The sequence below is a fragment of the Anastrepha obliqua genome, chromosome 3 (assembly GCF_027943255.1).
Source record: "Anastrepha obliqua isolate idAnaObli1 chromosome 3, idAnaObli1_1.0, whole genome shotgun sequence".
NCBI classification, from domain to species: Eukaryota; Metazoa; Arthropoda; class Insecta; order Diptera; family Tephritidae; genus Anastrepha; species Anastrepha obliqua.
Window position 1 is genome coordinate 101719055 of NC_072894.1, and position 23533 is coordinate 101742587.

General features: G+C 36.8%; 1 protein-coding gene across 1 annotated transcript in view; it reads left to right on the forward strand.

Annotated features, from left to right (window-relative positions):
- Positions 1 to 23533, forward strand: part of LOC129241781 (uncharacterized) — a 37624-nt gene that overhangs the window by 10481 nt on the left and 3610 nt on the right. The window contains exon 4 of the mRNA XM_054878290.1: positions 12049 to 12174. Coding sequence (XP_054734265.1) covers positions 12049 to 12174 — 126 coding nt within the window. The remainder of the gene's footprint in view (positions 1 to 12048; positions 12175 to 23533) is intronic.

A 23533-nucleotide genomic window follows, 5' to 3' on the forward strand; every position in this document is an offset into this window, starting at 1 on the left:
TATTTGGTATGCAAACTACGCGCTGCAGTTGAGTATTATTTTTTATAAACATAAAAATAACAACAACAACAGCCGCAAGAACATTATAATGACGTGCAAATTATTTTAAAAGCTGTAATATAAGGAAAAGTTGATGAATAAAAAATCGATTAAAACGTTTGCAGTTTCGAGACGTAAGCGTCGCCTCTTGGTTATGCTCAAACACGTACTTCTTCTTGAATTGCAACTTTTATTGGAAATCAAGTAACTAAAATATCTATATTTGTATGTTTTTATGACTTTCTGTTACCAACGAATACTAGAATAGAAATAGAATTTTCAAAGGTGTCGCTGCCCACATAAATAATTGTTTGCCGATTTCAGCACTGACCAAAGTTCGACTTAGGTGGCATTTTTGTGTAACTAAGGGCAGTAATAGCCCGCAAAAAGAGAAAACGTAGAATCATTTAACTAGAAATATTCATACTCACATATATGACGAAAAATGTTCTAAAATAATTGGGCACGGAAATCATTGCACGTAGCCATTGTACATATATTACATATGTACATACCACCTTGATCAAAAAGTTCCCGAAATATATTCAAAAAATTCAAAATACAAGTTTTTCTTCAAAAGTGATATTAGCGCCTTTAAAGTATTCCCCAGCAACAACTTCAACGTATTTATGCCAGCGTTTGATTCAGTTCCCGAAACATTTCTCGAACTCTATTTTCGATATAGCCATCAGAGCCAACAGAAAAAAATTTTCTGGGAGCCACACCCGCTGGATTCGGGGGGTGGCTGTTATCACTAGAGGGTACGTCCCCAGGTGGCGTATAGGGGAATGCCTCTCAAATTTGGGTAGAAGGATAGAAATTAAATATCTCTCGTAAACCACACAGGTCGGAGATGTTAAACTTCGTTAAAAAAACTAACTCTCCTCAACGTCTAGCGGGTGTATGTACTTAGAGCAAGCGGCTCGATATAGAAATGTGATGACAGGCAGAACTGGATGCCTTAAGATGTATGCACCAGTGGTTTCCCATGACGTACTTGGGGTTGCGCAGGGTTGGTAGTTCAGCCGTAAAACCAAAATACCCTAAAATTTATTGTGAAGGAAAAAACAAAATAACAGCTGAATTCGATGGTTCTTTGAGGGTACTCGTTTCGTTCTTGATCAAAAATTCACGGATAATGCTCGTACTGGACGACGGTGTGTTATCATGGTGCAAAATCAACGAACTGTTTTCCCACAAATCCTTTCTTTTTCTGTAAATTGCTTCACTCATAACGCCCAAATAATAGTCCTTATTAACTGTCTGATCTTTTGGAAAAGGAATCGTTTGGTGTACGATACCATTTTAAAGAAGGAAAACCCTGAGCATCGCTTTCTTTTTTGACTGACGTGGTTTCTATGGTCTTGGTTCATTTGGGGTTCCCACTCACTCGCCTGATGTCTAGATTGCGTGTCGCACTCACAAATCCACGTTTCGTTTCCAGTAGTGATGCGTTTGATGAATGTTGGGTCGGATTCAAGCTGTGAATTCATGTCTTTGGTGATATCAATGCGGCCCTTTTTTGCATGAAATATAGGTTCTTTGGGACCAACTTTGCAGCAAGACGGCACCGGTATACAAAATCATGAACGGATCCATAATCAATGTTCAAGTTCTCTGCAAGCTCTCTGATGATTAATTTGCGTTTATTGACCAACTTTTCTTTCACTTTATTGATGTTTCCAACAGTTTTTGTTGGCGATGCCACAAGGTCCGTCATCCTCTCTTCTGAAGCGTTCATGCCACTCGTGAACGACTGTTTACTTTAGAAGTTTATTACTGAAACAGTTTCCCGACACATTTATTGTTATTGTTCGGTTTTAAATCCATTTTTAACGCAAAATTGCAAAATTTAATACGAACTCGTTGTTGCAAATACAAATCCATTTTTAAAACTGTAAAACATCGAAAACACGCGCAGAGGTAGATTTACTCAAGACGGCTTAAATTTTACAAATGCCAAGCAATGGCGATACAATTTTAGTAGAAATATTACTCATTAATGTGGCAACCTATCAAGAAAAAAAAAAACTAGAACTCAAATCAGTTGGCTTAGAGCGTCTACTGGCAGCAGTTCCGAGAACTTTTTGATCAAAGTGTATAGGCAAGTGTAATAATAAAATATGAAAGATCTCCGTTTTTACAAAGTTGGTAGCGCCACTTCCGCTCTTTTGTACCTTAAACACATTTCGCACAAATTCAATCACAAATGTTCTTAAGGGGTCCCGGTGGTCTAGAGCTCGTAAATTTAAAATAAAAAAAACAAAACAAAATTTGACAAAATGACGCGGTTTTGAATTTTACTCTCTAAAAATCGGGGTTTTTTCAGTGTTTCAAAAAAATACGAAATAATTGAAATAATAATATGATTCTGGTACGGACGATAGCCATTGATGTTATAAACAACATATTAAAATTTCAGACGATTCGGTTGAATTTTTTTTGACAATACTAGTCCGAAAAAAGTAATATAGTTTTGAGATAATTGAGTTTAAGGGGTTATATACAGTTAGAATGCCGAAAAAAACGAATTTTTTCTGTGAAAACTTTTAAATTTATTGATCTAAAAATTGTGTTTTCTTTTAACTGTTTTTTAAGACTTAGTATTAGTAAAAATATTTGTTTGGAAAGGAGCTACAGCTGATCTCCGGGAGCTCCTCTCAAAAAATACATTTTGCGGTGCCCATTATATCTCTGAACTGGATCCTCTGAAATTAAAAACCGAACAGATTTCGTTAAAGTAATGTTAAATCTAGTAATTAATCGAAGGAATAAGCAAAATAAATTTTTTTGACAAAATGGCGAATTCTCAAAAAATAAAATCGATTTTTGACCAAAATTACGGCCTTAAATTGTTTATAAAAAATATATATTTCAGTGAGAAAAAATCTTTGATTTATTACTAAAAAATATATTTAAGAAGCTCGCGTTAAAATTTGAGATTAATCTGCTTAGCCATTTTCGAGTAATGTTTGTCACCGACTTTGAAAACATCATTTTGAGAAAAACGCGTTTAAAGTTTGAAAATCACTTTCCAGCACTCTGAAACGCCTTTTCAAATTTGCCTGTAACTTCGAAAATATTCACCGGAATGAAAGGTTCTTCTCTGAGAGGTACCCACAGCTTCTGCAATGGGGGTTAAATGGTAACTCTAGATTTTTCGCGTGTGTGCCGATCGTCCAGTGAGCGGTAAACACAGCTACGAGTTTGGAAATTGAATGGCGAGGAGTCCAAAGGACTTTCTGAGTCCTTCATATATTTTAGTGGGACCAAAGAATTTTCGAAATAGCACACGAAGAAATGGAGCTCCATCTTTTCTGCGCTTGCCTGAGAAATAATTTGTGCAGTTCCCCTTTAACAACTGTCAGGGATTAAATACTTAAAAAACTTTTTATAATTTGTTGTTGCGCATCCACAGTGGGCTTTCGAGTCCGAATCCACCGAATAGTAGTCTCGTAGCCTGCTACGGCGGAAACTGGGCCTTTTAATATCAGGTGTTTGATTGTTTCCATAATACCCTATGGTCAGAAAGTACCAGAATGTTTAATTTATATGAACCGCGTACGTGGGAACCGGCCCATATTTTTTTCTTATGTTTGTCGGACTGTAAGACACACATTTGTCACTCTTTTGCGCCATCGGATCATTAGTGTCTGCCTGGCCGGCCGGAAATGTGGGCAAACAATTTTTGGACTTTGCATGATGATAACGCGTCATGGCACCGAGCCCAAACTGAGCTGGATTATTTGGCTAAACACCAAGTAAACACCATCGTGTAAGCACCTTATTCACCTGATATTGCCCCGTGCGACTTCTTGTTGTTTTCCAAGTTAAAGTTACCACTTCGTGGAAAGAGATTTCAGTCGATAGAGGAGATCACAGAGAATGAGACGAAGGAGCTGAAGGCCATCCCTTCGTCGGCCTACCAGGGGTGAATGGAGGACTGGCTTAAACGTTGGCACATGTGCATTGCTTCAGACGGGTCAACTTTGAAGGAGATAAAATAAATTTGCCTGAAATGTAACTCTGTTTTGTTTCATTTAAACATTCCCGGTACCTTTAGATCATAGGGTACTTCCAAAAAAACAAAAGAACAAAGAACAACACTCTTTAAAGTGTCTTGTAAATATTGTGAATATCGAGTGAAGTTCAAAATCGATGTGCTCTCATTTAGCTGCCAACTTTGCTATCGATCGTGCCGTCGACTGATCATTCCATTAACCTATCAATTTATACTACGCGTATTAGTACATTCCTAGGTAAATACATATCTTCATACACATTTACATGCACAGAAACACTTTTATTTTCGTACTGCCTATTAAAAATATCTGCCATGATGCAGAGTGATTAGACGCTGGCAATTAAGTAAGCTAAGCAACTTCTCACTGTCGATCACTAATCGTGCGCTCCACCCCACCAGTCCATCCAACGCTTGGATGCTCGCGCGTTCATGGCACGTAGCTTAACGCAATGCAGCGCAAAGCTGCTAACCAATGCGCGTACGCATATTTCTCTTTTTGTCAAGTAATGATTATTGCTTCCGTTTACAATAACGCCATGGCGCGCTTTACTCGCTGCAGGCAGAGCGCAGAGAGAAGAGAGTGAAAACCAGAAACTTACACACAATTTAATTATTCATTGGTGGATGTAAGAATAATTTCGAGAAAGGTTACTGGAGATTTTTATATTCTCATTTTTCATTGAGCGACTGCTAATGATTTATTGAATTGATTGATTATGAATATTTACAAGTTCATCCAGGTAAATTTATTTAGTAGAAATAAAATATTTTTCTTACAAATTAGCGCATAACATTTTTATAATAGTTCTGATCTTCAGTATGTCATTTTATGCTGTCACAATTATTTACAACCTTTAAATTACTTATCTACAACTTTTCAATATCCGTTTACTCACTTACATTCATATGTTTGTGTGTATGTGCAAATGTTAGTTTTGAAATATTGCCACAAGTTCACATAATTTGTCCGCCATACTAACCTAGTTTTCAAAGAAAGCCGCTGTCGATTGCAATCAAATCAAATTAAATAATTGTTATTACAACAAAACTTTAAACAAGTCTTTTTTTTTCATTTAAAAAAATGTGAATCGTAAAATTATAAAATGAAAACTGTCAGCAAGCTTTATGAAAAAATTACATGATCTCACGCAAAGCATTGCCTTTATCATGATTTCCACCAGGGCTGAATATGTGCGAAAATGATACGAGGGTTACTTTTTATATTTTTCGCCTTTCCAACACTGCGTGTGATGAGCTGTAACTCGATAATTTTTATCAAAAAGTTTGGTATTTTTAGCATAACTTTACATACCATATAACGTTTTCACTTACAGAGCTTGCTTGTTCTTCTTTCAATGATTTGAAAAATGCATTTCGCTCAAAAGTTGGAAGCAACTCATAAAATTTTCGTGCGATGGTTTATTACGATTTTCGACTTTTGGCGTTGAAGCCCCACATTTCACCACTGTGAAACGCTGATATAACGATTTCTAACGTAGTCGTCGATCCTTGAAGGATGCATTTCGTGAAAGCCCGTCTAAAAACGGTTGTTGTGCCAGAAACAGTCGATGCTGTGCGTCAATTGATAATACAAGATCTTCTTCTTCTCTTCTTGATTGGCGCAATACCCGTTTACGTGATTTTGGCGGAGCTAATCGGCGCCAGTTGAACGCAACAAATGAAACCAAGTCCTTCTCCACCTGATCTTTGCAACACAGAGGAGGTCTTCCTCTTCCTCTGCTACCACCAGTTGGTACAGCATCGAATACTTTAAGAGTCGAAGCTTTGTATCTATTTGGACGACATGAGCTAGCCAAAGAAGCCACTGGATCTTTATACGCTGTGCTATGATTATATTGTCGTAAAGCTTATAAGCCCTTTGTTCCATCGTCTGCGATATTCGCCGTTGCCAACGTGCAAAGGTCCAAAAATCTTGAGCAGGATCTTTCTCTCAAACACTCCAAGCGCCGCTTCATCGGATGTTGTCATTGTCCACGCTTCTGCGCCATATGCTAAGACAGGTAGGATGAGAGCCTTGTAGAGTGTTAGTTGAGAGATGATTTTATTACTTAATTGCCTACTTGTTTTTTTTTGTCGGGGCAGACTAGCAAGTACAGCACTCAGACACAATTAAGTCCATTTTACTGCACTCAGATTTTTAATTTTCTTTAAATCTACTCGACCTCCGAAGAAATCTGAGTAAATTTTGTGGTGCCAGGGAGCCAAGGTGGTCGCTTCTTAACACATCAGTGCCAAAGACCTCAAGCCTGATTTGAGCGAAGGCGGGGAAAACGCACCGAAAGTGATCCGCCGTCTCATCCTCCTCTCCACATACTGGGAAAAGTGCACTGTGTGCCTGAGAGGCCTACCTTTTCCATGTGTTTTGCCCATAGAAAGTTGCCCGTCATCAGTACAACCAGCCTCCTACAGTCCGCTCTGCTTAGTGACAGGAGGAACTGCGACAGTCGGTCGGACATGACAGATAATATAAGTTTTGTCCATCTGCAGCCTCTCTCGTCCTGCCAAGCTCACTTGTGGGTTAGAGTAACATGTTTGCTAACCGTGGCCTTGATTGCTGCAGAAGGGCAGTATGGGCTCCGGGCCAAGGAAGTTGGCCTCAGATGGCCTATAATGTATACCGACATACTGCGAATTACAGGACTCAACTACCCTTGAAGTGGTTGGAGGGTTGCGTGAGGTCTTGAGCGCAGATTGGCTGTCACTGCAGACACATATAGATCTGCCTCTCCATCTGTTTTCCACAACAAAGTTCATCGCTTCTTGGACAGCATACACCTCCGCTTGAAATACAGACGCATGCATTTCAAGAGCAAAGTGCAGTTTTGTGCCGCTGGATTCCACGTAGACCCCAGAGCCGGAGCCGAGCTCGGTCCTGGGGCGCCATATGATATATCGCGAGACTGAGATATCCTTGGGTATTGATAGAACCAGCATAGATTTGCATAGATTGCATGAACATTTGGTCGTTAAGAAGATTTGTTCTCGTTGTATACCGCATAATTTGATAATTGCCCGAAAACGGACTCGTGTCGATTGGTGTAAGGAAATGTTGAAGAAATTCAACCGCGGTGGTTCAAATCACGTGTATGACATCGTAATAGGTAACGGACTTAAGATCTATTCGTATGGAGGCAAAACAGCAATAGACAGTATCGTTGTTCCAATACGAGCTTAATCAAAACAAAAGTTGTTCGCGGAAGAAGCATCTCAAAACAAATGGTTTTCAGTTTTTTTTTTCGGAAAATCTGGTCATGTCGCAACTGTACCACAAGAGTAATTCAAAACAGTCAATTCTGAATGGTACACAATCATTTGTTTGCCAGAATTTTTCGGAAATGCGAGCTCTCACGTATAGGCTCACACAAGAGAGTGTTTGAGCATTCAAAAGGTAGAATTAATGGGGTTTCTGACTTAAATCCATCATATATTTTTGTTCCCGAACATCAAAAATAAAATGCGAGGCCAACGTTTTTCAACACATTTCAAAGCCTGAAAAAATTGTTGAAGCCTTCAAGCAGCCCTTTTTTTTTAGAGGTATCCAGTTCTGAGCGGCAAAAGTGCTTTGAAAATTGCAAGCGAGTATAGAAGAGTATTGACTTACAAGTAGAATATTTTGAAAAACAATACAACCATTTTCATTCTTGTTTTACTGAGTTTTCATTGTTGGACGCAAAATATTAAAAGCAGCCCTCGTATGGCTTATTGTTGCACATATTGTTGCAGTTTTTCCAACTCGAAATTACTAAATTGGAGTCGCTTTGCTTACTTGTCTAACGCACTTAATGCTCTAACAAGGGCAAATGTACTACACTTATCGTCTAATGGTTTTCCAAAAATTACTTTAATAATTCTACAATTTAATTTCTTAGTTGTTGCTGATTAGAGTCATAGACAGTGATTGCATGTGAATATGGTTGGGAAATGAATTGGAACCATGTCATCTTAATTAAAAAATGCAACAAAATTTAGTTCGATTGCAGTGAGCCATAAAAGTTTTGGCACAATGAGTTTTGTGACATTCGAATGTTTTTCATGCCAATTTTGCTGTTAATTTTTATTAAATATATAATTTACACTAAAACAAAAGCAACAAGTTCTGAAATAAAATTTAAAAAATTATAAAATATAATTATAAAATACAATAATTAAAAAAAACCTAAATTAAACAAAAAAAAATTTGTTTTTAACCTTTTACTCAGAATTTAAAACTTTTTTCCTAGTAAACATTTTTATAGCTCATTTTTGTTCTGCGCTACTACAGATTTTGATGACCGCAAGACGCTCATGTTTATTCGCTTATTTTTTGGAAAGATTTTCGAATGGCGAGCTTGCAAATTGTTGACCAAAAAAAATATCATCAACTTATTTCAGCAAAAAACATTATCTAAAACTTTTAAAGCAATTTCTAGCGCCTTTTCTGGACAAATCAAGAAATTAGCGCCACTCAGTTTTAAGTTTATAGTAAATGCGCGCAGAAGTTTATTTTTGACTAACACCTGAGTTTTATTTCCATGTAAAATATGTATTTCATTTACATTACTTACTTTTGATTTGAAAATTATCTAAAAAAAACTATAGCGTCTATGCACAGTTTTGGCTGAAAATTTCCAATTCTAAGTCAAAGTAAATTTAATAGTAATTTTATTGTTGTTCATGCATCTTACTCATGCATTTAGCGATTGCATATAAAAGAACTCTACCTTGTAAATGTGCATTCAATCGGAAAAGTTGTTGGTACTCAATACTCTTATTATAGCGGCAATTTAATGCGCACTAATACAATGGCCATACACTTCTTAAACAGTTTTGTTTTTGTTTTTTTTGTTTCTCAGTTCCATTGACTGAGTTCCAAAGCGTGCCTGAGAGCCATTTTGTGGTTTACCGCTTCCTTTTAAATTCACCTCATTGTACGAGTAATCTAAGCGAATCTAAAAGAACGAGGAAAATGTAAATTATTTACAAGCTTGCTGGGCGCCAATTTGTTTAACAATGTGCGCGTAATTAAATTTGAAAACAAAGCGAATGAAGTGAAACAATTTTTTACCCAATATTATTTATACACTTACATTTTTACTATATATGTATGCGCTCTGTATGCGCTTCTAATACGAGGAGAGGTCAATTAGTTAAATGTATAGAGTTGGGTGTATAGAGGCGACCGCCGTAGCCGTATGGGTTGGCGCGTGACTACCATTCGGAATTCAGAGAGAAGGTAGGTTCGAATTGGTGAAAGGCCAAAATTAAGAAAAAGTTTTTTCTACATAATAGCGGTCGCCCCTCGGCAGGCAAGGGCAAACCTCCGAGTGTATTTTTGCCATGAAAAATCTCGTCATAAAAAAATATCTGCCGTTCGGAGTCGGCTTGAAATTGTAAGTTCCTTCATTTGTGGAACAACATCAAGACGCACGCCACAAATAGGAGGAGAGCTCGGCCAAACACCCAAAAAAAGGGTGTACGCGCCAATTATATAGAGTTGGGTATGAATTTATATAAATTTAAGACAATTTTCTATTTCAAATCATTCTAAATTTTCCAAAATACCGCAATTTCAAGTTAAATGTTAAAATTTCCTCTTTTCTTTTTCCAATCGCCATATTTTTGGCGTCTTTTTGTTAGCTTTCTTGGCCACCCCTTGTATGTAAGCAAAACTAATTACATTTTTTATTAGTGCACATTTACTTTTATGTAAATTTGTGCAATGATGTGGAGCAATAGTGCTAAGGAAAAACATCAAGTTGTAGTAGGGAAAATTAAAAATAGTCAAAACTTCCTGTAACGCAGAATACATAAATTAAAAAATAAATTACTAATTCGTATTTTTTGCTTTTTTTTATTTTTGTTTTGCCATCTTTTGCGGTCTGTGAAATAATTATTCTTCAAAGGTATTGAGTGAAGTAAATCAATATTTTTCATTTTTCAACTGGCTCTAGAACAACAAATGTTCAAGAGCGGAAACACTAGTTAGAATTCTTACTAACTGAAGAGAAACTAAGACGATTTATGCGTACAGGAAAACTTAGCGATTGGAATGATTAACATCCGGTATTTCATTATTTTGACGGCCACTGTAGTCGATTATGCTAATTTATCTTTAGAATTTCTATTGCTGTGGTGGGTTCGATACCACAATTTTTTCTCATATTTTTTTTCTAATATTTCCCGCTTATGGACGGTGAAGAAAAATTTTCGAAAACAATATTCCTACATTTTAACAACTTTTCATAAAAGGCAACTTCGGCTTAAGAATGGAATTAAACTTCTTCTATTGAAAAAAAAAAGAAAATCAAGGCACATTTCACAAGTATAAGAAAGGTCTCGATCTACATATCATCAGTTTTTTTCGGTAGTAGTTCTCTAGTTAAAGTTTCATTTAATTTAAATAGTTTTTGCTACACAACCTGCTTCTGACTCCACCAAATATTCATAATTGCATTCGAACGATGGATGTTGGGTTTTAACAGCATAAAATATTCACCATACGTTTTTCGAGAATGCTGCTGAAGTAAAGTGAATAACTCGGCATGAATTAAGACATAAATTTGAATTTTTAAAATTTGGAAATTTTTTTTCCGGACTTTTTTTCAAAAACTTTTGGTGGGCGGAAAAACGCTCACTCAAATCAAACAGTATTATGGAAATCGTCATGGTGAAAAGATTTTTAGAGGTGTACTACCTAGCAGACTGTTACTCGGCTCTGAGCGAATTTGACAGATATGCTGACGTCATGTGTTTTATGTTTCACTAACGTAAACGAATGACGTAGAATCCAAAGTTCCCCTCAAAAAATTTCTTTTTCACTATACCTAACCTGGTATCTATCATCCTTGGGAAATTGTTATAACTAGTTGTTTTTTTTTGTAACATCGTAAAACATCCAACATCGTAAACATCAATTTTTGATGAATGCTGCTGAATTTAAAGCGCTTGACCGGATGTATTTACATAAATCCAGGTTGTTGCGATAACGTAGAACCAACTGCCGTGTGAATGTCCCCCTGCGGTGTGGATTTTCCCGTAACCAGGTTGAAATTCCGCTTTCTTTTTTGCACTTCAGACTGTCATTACTTTGTTACCAACAGCAATAAAAATAGAGACGAATTTTTAAAAAGTTTTTTTTCAAAGTTTTAGTGTACGTTTTTAAGTAGTCTCGTACTCGTAAAAAACAGCAGCAAAAGTCGTGTGTCCGATGACTGCAAAAACTCGCCATTGCTTTATTCATTAGGTAGCAACATTTATGGTTTTCGAATGCATCCAGTCAAATACCAATACTAAAAATACATCAAAAAACCTAAAACAACAACAACAAAAAATACATTGTAAAGCCACTCATTTTGATTTGCTGGAAACATCGAAATAAAAATTTTAATATGCTCCAGTACAAATATTTTTGGCAAGCTTTATGAGCTCAACTGAAAGCCAGAAAAAGTAAAGAAGAGCAAAGAAAAACATCAGGCAGACACGAGGGTGTATGCAGCATGTAATATGTATGTCAGTAGTTTTCACATCCATATGCACATAGTGTGGGTGTGTGCACTTTTGTACTATACTTACAATACAATTTCAACACGAAACTTTAGTATTTATTAGCATTTATAGTTTATGAACTCATTTCGCATCACACGAAAATATTTTTACAGCCGCTGGCAAAATATACAAAATTTAAACGAAAACAAATACTCCTAGTAAATAAAAGTGAAACTGCAACTAGTTGTGCAATACGAGTATTCTTGAGGTCAATACTCACGGGTAGATGTTGAGTGGAATAAATAGTTGTAAAATAAATTTTTACTGCGCATTATGGCATGTTAATGAAAATATATTTTTGCCGATATTTTTTTTTTCGCTTATGATTTTTTTTTTGTTTTTTTTTTAATATATTTTTTTGAATACATGAATTATAATATTAAGAAATCTAAGAAATCTATACTGAGTAATAAATATAAATATTATTTCATATTTTTCAGAGGGTCTTCCATTTGTTCCGCACATTTGCTATGTGGGTGAGAAGCATTATAAGGCTACTGTGGGCTCTTGCTATTTCTACGAGCAGGTGAAGGAGTGCTGTTGTGCGCCAGTGTTGGTTAAGCAATGTAAGTAAAAGTACATATATTACAGGGTCCGGCACTCGAAATGTAACCAATTAAAAAGGCCATAAATTTAGTTTGGAAAATTACTTTTATTCAATTCAAAGTACAAAATGTGTGAAAATAAGAATGAATTTACTTTTGCTCGATATGACCACCTTTCGCCTTGACTATTGCCTGAGACGGTTCAGAAACGAATCGCAAGCTAACCGAATGTGACTTGCAGGTATTTTGGCCCACTCGCGGACAATGACTTTTTTCAGCGCATGGAGACTGGTGATTCTTTTAGTTCGAACCTTTCTCTCCAAAATGGCCCAAAAAGAATAATCCAGTGGACTGGTAAATTTGAGAGCCAATGTGTGGATGTTATGGAGTACGTAATGTTGTTTTTTAGCCTTTCTTGGTTCAGTCGAGCTTTATGAGACGGTGCCGAGTCCTGCTGAAACGTCCATGGTGTGCCACCGAAATGTTTGCCTGTCCACAGTCTCAAAGCAACCTCCAGAATACTCTCCCGATAATATTTCGCATTTACCTTGTCACCAGGCTCAATGAAAACGATTGGAGGGCGCCCATCTACAACGGCCCAAACCATTGGCTGTGGTGGGCAATCGATGACTCACATTCTCGTATGAACTGTCGGCCAAATAAACCCTATCGTTTTGAAAGTTTACGAATTGCTCAATTTGAAAAATTTTCTCGTCAGAAAACACAATGTTCGGAAATTGCCCACTTTCGGCCAAGCGAAGCAACTCCTTTGCTCTCTCAAGTCTGCCTTGTTGCTGATTTCGTACGAGATGATGCGACTTTTGGATCTTGTAAGGCTTGACTTTGAGATCATTTTCCAGTATGCGGTGGATGTTGCGGCCAGATATTTTCAGTTCATTCGCCATTTGTTGGCACTTCGTCGGGGATTTCGCTCAGGTCCCTTCTTCACTTTTTGAACCATTTCACGTGACGTTGCAGTATTTTGATGACCAAAACTTTATTTACTTTAAGATGCTCGAGCTCACAAACAATCGCTGGGTGTTATTTTCCAGCCAAATATAATGCAACCATGCTATTACGTTTGAAATCCATTACGGATTTTCTGTTTTAGTATTTAATTTCGGCAAAATGCACGCGGCTTCTAAACAATACTCTGAACTGTCATTTAGCTAACTAATAGACGACTGATGCCCGTGCATCAGCTGCGCGAGCGGCCTGAAGTTGGTTACACTTCGAGTGTCGGAGTGTATCAGCAATATGCCGCGCTCAACCTTAGAAAAATCAGTATTTGAGAAGCATAGAGTATTGAGACCACATCATATGTATTGTGCTATTTTATACTATAAACTAAGAACTCCGCTGTGGAGAGCGAAAAAAGCCTGAAAAGACTGATAAGGCATGTCAATTTGCAGGGGTGCGTTTCGGTCGTTATGTCAGTTGGCAATACTTAACTTTTAAGTTATAAATATTTAATTGATATACTTTCGCTCTGAGTCTTGAGGTCAACGAATGCAGGTAACAGAAGTCTTGAATATAATGGGCCTTCAGCAAAGTATCTGTGACAAACATGGCGCGTTGGGTAATATTATGGGGTTAGGGGTAATCAAAGGCCCGGTGAAGGCCCGAAATGATGATTTTCAATAATAATTTAATAATTTAACATAACATAACATAACATAACATAACATAACATAACATAACATAACATAACATAACATAACATTCTGTTCAAGGAAGGTAACGACGCATGAGCAAGATAACGACGCATTTTTTGGTGCGTGCAACCAGCTACATAGAATTATTAGACGTTATCACGTCAAAAAATAATAATAACATTAAAACAACAGGTATTATTAACAAACTTGGTTTTATTTTAAATTCTTCAAGTAAATCAAATTAATAATAATCTATAAGAAGGCATATGCAAATACAAATACGTGAATTTATATATGTACATATGCGCATATACATACATATATACGCTCACTTAAGTAGGAGAGAGCAAGATGTTGAACGTTGCCGTTCGTTTGCTTTGTCGTTCGTTCCGCGCTTTCGTTTGCAGTTCATTCAAGGTAACGGCAATGAGCAAGGTAACGACAAATGAGCAAGGTAACGATAAATGAGCAAGGTAACGGCAATGAGCAAGGTAACACTAATGAGCAAGGTAACGACACATTTTTTCGTGCGTGCAGCCGGCTAAATCGAATTATAAGACGTTATCACGTCAAAAAAAAAATATTAATAATTGTAAAAGTTATCGCTGTTTGTGTGGAGATCGTTTCTCGAGAAGTCCCTTGCGGTGATCATAACAAGAAATTAGTTTTATTAATAGATAATCTTGTGCCTGATCGAAGTTTTTTCTTTTTTTCAAAATTAACAACATGGCGGCCTCAGGAAATATTTTTCAGATTTTCTAGAAAAAAACCGACAATTAATTGTTTAAAAAAATTGCAATTTTTGAAAAAAAAAATTATGTTTTATTGAAACCCACTAATCGGTTTTTAAGTTACATTCATCACCAGTTCAAAAGACATAGTTTTGAGAAAAATGCATTTAAAGTTTTGCTATCTGCTCTGGACCGCCCGAGCGCCCTTTGTTAATTGTTGAATAACTCGAAAAGTATTTGTGGGATTCACTTAAAATTTTCACATTAAATTTTAAGATATTATACTTTAAGAAAATGTAAAAAAAATTCAATTGTTTGAAAATTCTGACTACCCCTAACCCCCTATACTCGTCTAATAGACACGAGTATTCTCCCTAAAAACATTTTTGACACCAAATACTCTATCATATAATTTAAGGAAAAAGGCAGAAAAGTTCTTATTTCAATATAAATTTTTCACTCTTATAATATTTTTATGAAAAAAAAAAACAAATTGCATAATTGGAGTAAATTAAATCAGAAAGCAAATTGACTAACTTCGCCCATAAAGAAATTGAAAATTAGTTTTCTTTGTAATAAAAAATCTTTACAACTTGAATTCGCCAATAAAAAATGCTTCTTCATACCTTTCTTAGTGGAACATCTAAATCATTTTTATATCCTCAAAAACTGCCCATTAACGCCCGCTCCTTAGTTCGAGCAAATAAAAAAATTAATCGATTTTTCTTTCAAGTTGTAAAAATTTATGCGCAGGTGTTCATAAAACTGAAGTACCAAACAAATATTAAGTGTTATAAATTGAGTGGGCGCGCAGCATTTAAATTGTAAACAATTAGCATAAAGATGATTTACAAAAGACTCACGCGCTATTCGATTAGAGACAAGTATGTATGTATGTATGTATGTGCGTCTATGCAAAAAAAATAACAATAACTCCCGTGAAATAAAAATAATTAAAAAAAAATGTATTATGAAATATTAGAAAGTAATACCCGCCACTCTGAAGTGGGTAAATAAACTTAGAAAATTTCAAAGAAAAATTGAAAGGGAAATAGTTTGAAAAAAATTTTAAAACATTTTTTTAAGCAATTTAGAGGAATTCCTTGAGTTAGGATAAACTTAAATACATTTGTAAATCCACGTACATGTGTTTGTATGTAAATACTTGCATCTACGTAAGATGTACTTACCCATGCACATAGATTTGTCTGTGCGTTTTTCTAAATTTATGTACGTGCGTTTTTCTAGACCATTAGGATTGGTCGATTTTATGACGGTCTCTGTTCGTTTTGCGGCTTAGTCGATGACTATAGTGAGCATCGAATAGCAAATAATAAGAGAAGTTTGTAATAAAAGAAGAAGTGGCCGCACCTTGTCAGACAATTCTGCGGTATAACATTGTAATGATCTCTATTTGAAGAATTCGGGTGCCAAACCGAAGGTTTAAAAAAACGTGCCAAATGGAGTTACCCTCCAAATGAAAATTAGAAATTTTATTTTTCTTGGGCTGAACGACAAAGAAAGCCTTTTACGGATAACACTGATGGCATCAGAAATCATTAACACTAAGCATACATTATTAAAAATATTAAGTAGCTCTGTCTACGAGTATTTAAAGTCATGAAATGATATGCGAGGTGTGTTCAAAAAGTATCATGAATTTTGTGTTTTTTCAAAAATTATTTATTTATTTGATATCTATAGTATTTTGTCACCTTTAAAATAATCCTCATGAGATATTATGTGTCAACGTTTTTTCCAATCTTCGAAGTACTTCAAAAAATCATTTTTTTTATCTTGTTCAGTTCATCGTTCGATGCCGTCTTTATCTCGTCAATCATAGCGTAGCGTCGTCCTTTCAGTTTCGGGAACAAAAAAAGTCACAGGGGGCCAGATCTGGGGAATACGGTGGCTGTGGCATCATTAGTGTATTGTTTTTGACCAAAAAGTCGCGCACAAGCAATGATGTGTGAGCAGGGCAATTTTTGTTCTTCCACCAATCCGGACATTTCTGGCGGATTGGTTCGCGCGAATGCCCATAACTTGCAGGTAATATTCTTTATTGACCGTTTTACCCTGTGGCAAGAATTTATGATGCACAACGCCCCTGCAATCGAAGAAAACGGTAAGCAAAACTTTTATATTCGGTCGAACTTGGCGCGCTTTTTCGGCTCTTGGTTTGTGCGACAGCTTCCATTGAGATGATTGAGCTGTGATTTCCACGCCATAACCATAAACCCACGATTCGTCACCAGTTATGACCCTCTAGAACGACGATTGGCCAATACCTTTTTCTTCACTTCATCAATTTTTTCGTCTGTTGTTGAAGTGCTCGGGCTTTCGGCACGCTTTTCGTCGTTCACATCTTCTCGGCCTTCTGAGAACATTTGGTCCAAAGTAGCTTCTCCGTATGACACAGTCAACATTCGGAATGCATCCCGCACTTAATTTCGTTTTTCACACAAAATTTGATACAGATTCTTTGTCAACAATTAACTGAACATTGAAAATGGCCGAACTCGTCGGCATGAGTGACATGAGTACCAACAAAAAAATCGAAATTCGAATATAGGTAACCTGCGAAAATTCAAAATTCGCGATACTTTTTGAACACACCTCGTATGGCACTAGACAAATTCTTAGTCTCTCCCAAATGAAACGCTTTCCTTTGTAAATTTGTTTTTAAGTAAAAGAACGGCGGCCGCCGTGGCCGAATGGGTTGGTGCGAGACTACCGTTCGGAATTCAGAGAGAGAACGTCGGTTCGAATCTCGGTGAAAGATCAAAAAATTAGGAAAAAGTTTTTTCTAATAGCTGTCGCCCCTCGGCAGGCAGTGGCAAACCTCGAGCGTATTTCTGCCATGAAAAAGCTCCTCTTAAAAAAATATCTGCCGTTCGGAGTCGGCTTGAAACTGTAGGTCCCTCCATGTGTGGAACAACATCAAGACGCACACCACAAATAGGAGGAGGAGCACGGCCAAACACCCAAAAAGGGTGTACGCGCCATATATATATATATATATATATATATATATATATATAAACGAATTTTTTAAATCAAAAATGTAGTTTAAGTGGTTTCTTGTAAAACACAAATTTTACAATAATTTTTGAAATGAAATTTTAATAAATTTTGACAACAATTTTTCAAATAAAATTTTGATAAAATTTTACAACAATTTTTTAAATAAAATTTTGAGAAATCTGCGCTTATAACACACTCATTAGAAAATTCTATATAAGTATATATAATTGGCTCTTACCCCCTTTTTGGGTGTTTGGCCGAGCTCCTCCTGCTATTTGTGGCGTGCGTATTGATGTTGTTCTACAAATATAATATTCTATAAGGGAAACAATTTTACACATCCACAAAAAATGTTCTTAGTTTTGACTTTAGTCGATTATACGAGTATATATGAACAAATCGACCTTCCCTAATGTATGCTTTTACATATGAAAAAATAGCTTGAGCTTTCGTATTAGCCAACAAACAGCATACCGTCCTAATGTAAATGCAAACATACATATAACATCTACATATATACATATGTATGTATATGTTTGTATCATAGTACGCACATTTGCTCTCACGCTTAGCACCTCGTCAGCCCATTCAGGCAAGCGTCTGGCTATTCACAAATAATTTGCTTTTATTTGTTTTTTCTATTTTATTTTTGTGTTTTTTGTCTTGAGAATAGATCTTAATTTTCTTTTTGATTTCTCATAAATTTGTTTACATTTATGTGGAGTTGCTTCTGGATTGCATGTAAGTATGTCCGGCGGTATTTGTAATTCATTATTTATTATCTCAATGCTGGGAATGTGGCACAAGCCTTTTACACCACAACGAGGTGCGTAGGAGACGTTGCAAGAATAGCTCACGCTTACATCTGCAACTTTATAAATTGCAACGTACAAAAGTGCGTAGATTCTGTGTAAATTTATGGGAAGTATGGTAACGTAACGGGCGGCCGCCGTAGCCGAATGGGTTGGTGCGTGACTACCATTCGGAATTCACAGAGAACGCCGGTTCGAATCTCGGTGAAACAGCAAAATGAAGAAAAACATTTTTCTAATAGCGGTCGCCCCTCGGCAGGCAAGGGCAAACCTCCGAGTGTATTTCTGCCATGACAAATCTCCTCATAAAAAAAATATCTGCCGTTCGGAGTCGGCTTGAAACTCCCTCCATTTGTGGAACAACATCGATACGCACACCACAAATAGGAGGAGGAGCTCGGCCAAACACCCAAAAAGGGTGTACGCGCCAATTATATATATATATATTAGGCCGGGTCGATTTGTGGGGAGGCAAAAAAATCGCCCATTGCTCTGTGAAAATCATATTCTAGGGATCAAAATAAGAAACTTTAGTTGTGGGGAGGCAAAAAAATTGCCCATTGCTCTGGGAAAATCATATTCTAGGGATCAAAATAAGAAACTTTGCCGAAGGAACCATACCTCTAAAACGAATTCTGATGTCCCCCAATTTGGGTCGAACTTTTAGTGTCTTTTGTGGGGAGGAAAAAAATCGCCCATTGCTCTATGAAAATCATATTCTAGGGATCAAAATAAGAAACTTTTCCGAAGGAACCATACCTCTAAAACGAATTCTGATCTCCCTCAATTTGTGTCGAACTTTTTAGTTTCTTTTCTCATGTAAAAGGCCAAAAATGGTGATATTTTGAAATATCCTTAGGGCTAGATAATGGTGTACTCACAACTGCCTCAAATGTCTGACTCCACTTTCGATCGTATCCGAAATCTTTGCTAATAGGCTTATCGCGCCAAATGCTATCTTTTATTTATTTATTTGTAAGATTAATAATTATAAACAACCAATACAGTAAAGTTTAACAAGAGTGCTTGCTACTAAGGCCTTTGGCTCGGGATTTATATAATGAATGTGAAGTATGTGCCGCTCGAAGCTACAACTTTTACTCCATCTTTCAGGCAGCATACGGATTCCTCTGGCGAAAAATTCGAATTCTTTTTACTTGATCCATTCATTGAGCCACTTTGCGATGCTCTCGTAAGAAGTGAACCGCTCTCTAGTAAGGGCTGGCTGCATTGATCCAAACAGATCGTAATCAGAAGGTGCAATGTCTGGGGAATACGGCGGGTGGGGCAAGATTTTTCAACTCAGCTCCTCTAAATATTTCTGGACCGAGTTAGCAATGTGTGACCTGGCGTTGCCATGCAGTAAAATCAGTTTGTCATGTCTACCAACCCATTCCGGCCGCTTTTCTTTGAGAACTCGATTCAAACGCATTAGCTGCAGTCGATAACGATTGCCAGTGGTTCATATGGTTTAAGGAGTTCATAGTAGATAACACTCCTCTGATCCCACCAGATGCACAACATAATTTTTGAAGCATTAATATTGTTTTTCGCTGTCGATGGACCTGATTCACTTGGCAGGCGCCAACTTTTCCGACGCTTACGGTTATGCATTTTTCAACGCCAGTGACGATGTGATGCAGAAAATCTTTTCTTTTCTACCGTCTCACGCCACCAAACATCTCTCGATATCCCTCTCCTTCAATTGATGTGACACCCAGTTACCTGATTTTTGGGTCATTCCTATCTCGTGCAAACGTTTACTGACGGTTGATTTGCCAACATCCAACTCTTTAGACATACCATCAAGGGTCTTCATCCAATAATTGTTGTAGTTAAGTATCTTCGATTTTTTTCGGTACCTCTTCCCGATATTTATCACTCACGTCAACGAATTTCAGCTACTGCGATCGAGACCTCACATATACACCTTCAAGTCACTAGTATACCTATTACTAGAGCGACCAAAAATAGTATCAGCAGCGAAACCTCTTTTGGGAGGACGGAAGCTTATTCCCATACCCAACAGTTTAGTTAAGGTTGTGAATTTTAGGAAATCGTGAATACTATTTGAGTTTGCTGATTTCATTTTATTAGAAATTTCCTATAACAGTTAAGTCTAAAGAATGACCGCACTTTGGCTTCTGCTTCATCAGGATGGGCCATCAAATTTCAGTTCGGCCAAAAAAAAAAGCTAAACTCAGGCGAACATTTATTTAAGTTCTTCTGTTCAAAAATTTTATCAAATTTTAGTTGTTTAAGCAACTTAATCAGAGGATTCGAATCAAATGCAGGTATAACAATGGGCCACGTAGTGTCTTCTCTTAGACAATCAACCTGGCTAACCTAACCTAATCTACTAATTTTACACTTTTCTTTTCAATTGTTCTAAAATATGTATTTACCTGTATCTCCATCCACTGAAGCTAGTGGGCAATTGTTCAGTGCTGCAAGTCAGCTCTATACTGGTAGAGCCATTAGGAAGATGAAAATGCCGATAGCTACTACTTTTGCATTGCAATAAAAAATTAAATAATTTGGAATTAAATAATTAATGCGAATTAAATAATTACTTTTTTTTTAATTCAATGAAGACTTCATAAGTTTGATATGGCCAAAGTATGTTTTTGTACACATAGACACACATGTAATGAGCTGAAATTAATGTGGTTGAAAATTATGTACTTTCTTTTGTCTTTTCTTTACTAATATTATAAAGAGGAAAACTTTGTTTGTTTGTAAAGAATAGGCTCAAAAACTACTGGACCGATTTTAAAAATTCTTTCACCATTCGAAAGCTACATCATCCACGAGTAACATGGATTATATTTTATTTTGGAAATAGGGCTCGAGATATAGGTCAAAACGTGGACCCGGGTAACCTTCGGATGTGTATGTACACTATGGGTATCAAATGGAAGCTGTTGGTGAATGCTTTAGTCCAGAGTATTTTTCATGCCGCTCCGTGACTAGGGTCTCGAGATAGAGACCAAAACGTGGACCCTAGAATGTGTTTGTACAATATGGATATCAAATTGAAGCTGTTGGTGAATGCTTTAGTACAGAGTATTTTTTATGCCGCTCCGTGACTGGGGTCTCGAGATATAGGTCAAAACGTGGACCCGGGTAACCTTTGGTTGTGTATGTACAATATGGGTATCAAATGAAAGCTGTTGATAAGTGCTTTAATACGGGGTAAATTTCATACCTATTGATGACTAGGGTCTCGAAATATATGCCAAAACGTGGACCCGCCGTGTCTTTGAACCGAATTAAACCAAACTTACACACATTGTTAAGTAGGTATTGAAGATGATTTCCGTATAGTTTGAATACCTATTGGTAAATAGGGTTTCGAGATATAGGTCAAAACGTGGACCCGGGTAACCTTCGGACGTGTATGTACAATATGGGTATCAAATGAAAGCTGTTGGTGAATGCTTTAGTACTGAGTATTTTTCATGCCGCTTCGTGACTGGGGTCTCGAGATATAGGTCAAAACGTGGACCCGGGTAACCTTTGGTTGTGTATGTACAATATGGGTATCAAATGAAAGCTGTTGATAAGTGCTTTAATACGGGGTAATTTTCATACCTATTGATGACTAGGGTCTCGAAATATATGCCAAAACGTGGATCCGCCGTGTCTTTGAACCGAATTAAACCAAACTTACACACATTGTTAAGTAGGTATTGAAGATGATTTCCGTATAGTTTGAATACCTATTGGTAGATAGGGTCTCGAGATATAGGTCAAAACGTTGACCCGGGTAACCTTCGGATGTGTATGTACACTATGGGTATCAAATGGAAGCTGTTGGTGAATGCTTTAGTCCAGAGTATTTTTCATGCCGCTCCGTGACTAGGGTCTCGAGATAGAGACCAAAACGTGGACCCTAGAATGTGTTTGTACAATATGGATATCAAATTGAAGCTGTTGGTGAATGCTTTAGTACAGAGTATTTTTTATGCCGCTCCGTGACTGGGGTCTCGAGATATAGGTCAAAACGTGGACCCGGGTAACCTTTGGTTGTGTATGTACAATATGGGTATCAAATGAAAGCTGTTGATAAGTGCTTTAATACGGGGTAATTTTCATACCTATTAATGACTAGGGTCTGGAAATATATGCCAAAACGTGGACCCGCCGTGTCTTTGAACCGAATTAAACCAAACTTAGCCACATTGTTAAGTAGATATTGAAGATGATTTCCGTATAGTTTGAATACCTATTGGTAGATAGGGTCTCGAGATATAGGTCAAAACGTGGACCCGGGTAACCTTCGGACGTGTATGTACAATATGAGTATCAAATGAAAGCTGTTGGTGAATGCTTTAGTACAGAGTATTTTTCATGCCGCTCCGTGACTGGGGTCTCGAGATATAGGTCAAAACGTGGACCCGGGTAACCTTTGGTTGTGTATGTACAATATGGGTATCAAATGAAAGCTGTTGATAAGTGCTTTAATACGGGGTAATTTTCATACCTATTGATGACTAGGGTCGCGAAATATATGCCAAAACGTGGACCCGCCGTGTCTTTGCACCGAATTAAACCAAACTTACGCACATTGTTAAGTAAGTATTGAAAATGGGTTTCGTAAAGTTTGGTTGTAATTCGGAGCACTGGCAACGGGTACAGCGTTCTTTTGAACCAGCCATAATGTCGCTTACTTTTTTAACGCTTAGGGCGGAACTGAACTGTAAAATTGACAGCGTGAGTTACAATGTGTCAATATTTCTTTCTGATTTGAATGCCATAAGGAAAAAACGTAAGTGCAACATGTAAAAATTGTTTGTGCATTTTTTTGGAGTGGATTTTGGAACAGTGAATAATTTCTTACGAAATTTGAGAATTTAATGTGAAATCCGAATGAAATTATGTGTTCGTGCTCCAATGCTTAATAAAACGTTTAAATTGAATCGAAAAATTCATGGATGATCAGGAAAAAAGATGCATGCGTTGATTTGAAATTTAAAAACAATCTTCTTTTTTCCTGATTTTAAATTTATATTTTATATTTACTCAAAAACAAATAGAAAAACAAAAAATATTGTTTATGCCAAAGCGCTTGAATAAAGAATAAAGAAATAAATAATATGAAAACCATATATTTTCTGATCTAAACCATATCTATTCTATTTTAGTGTGCCCAGCG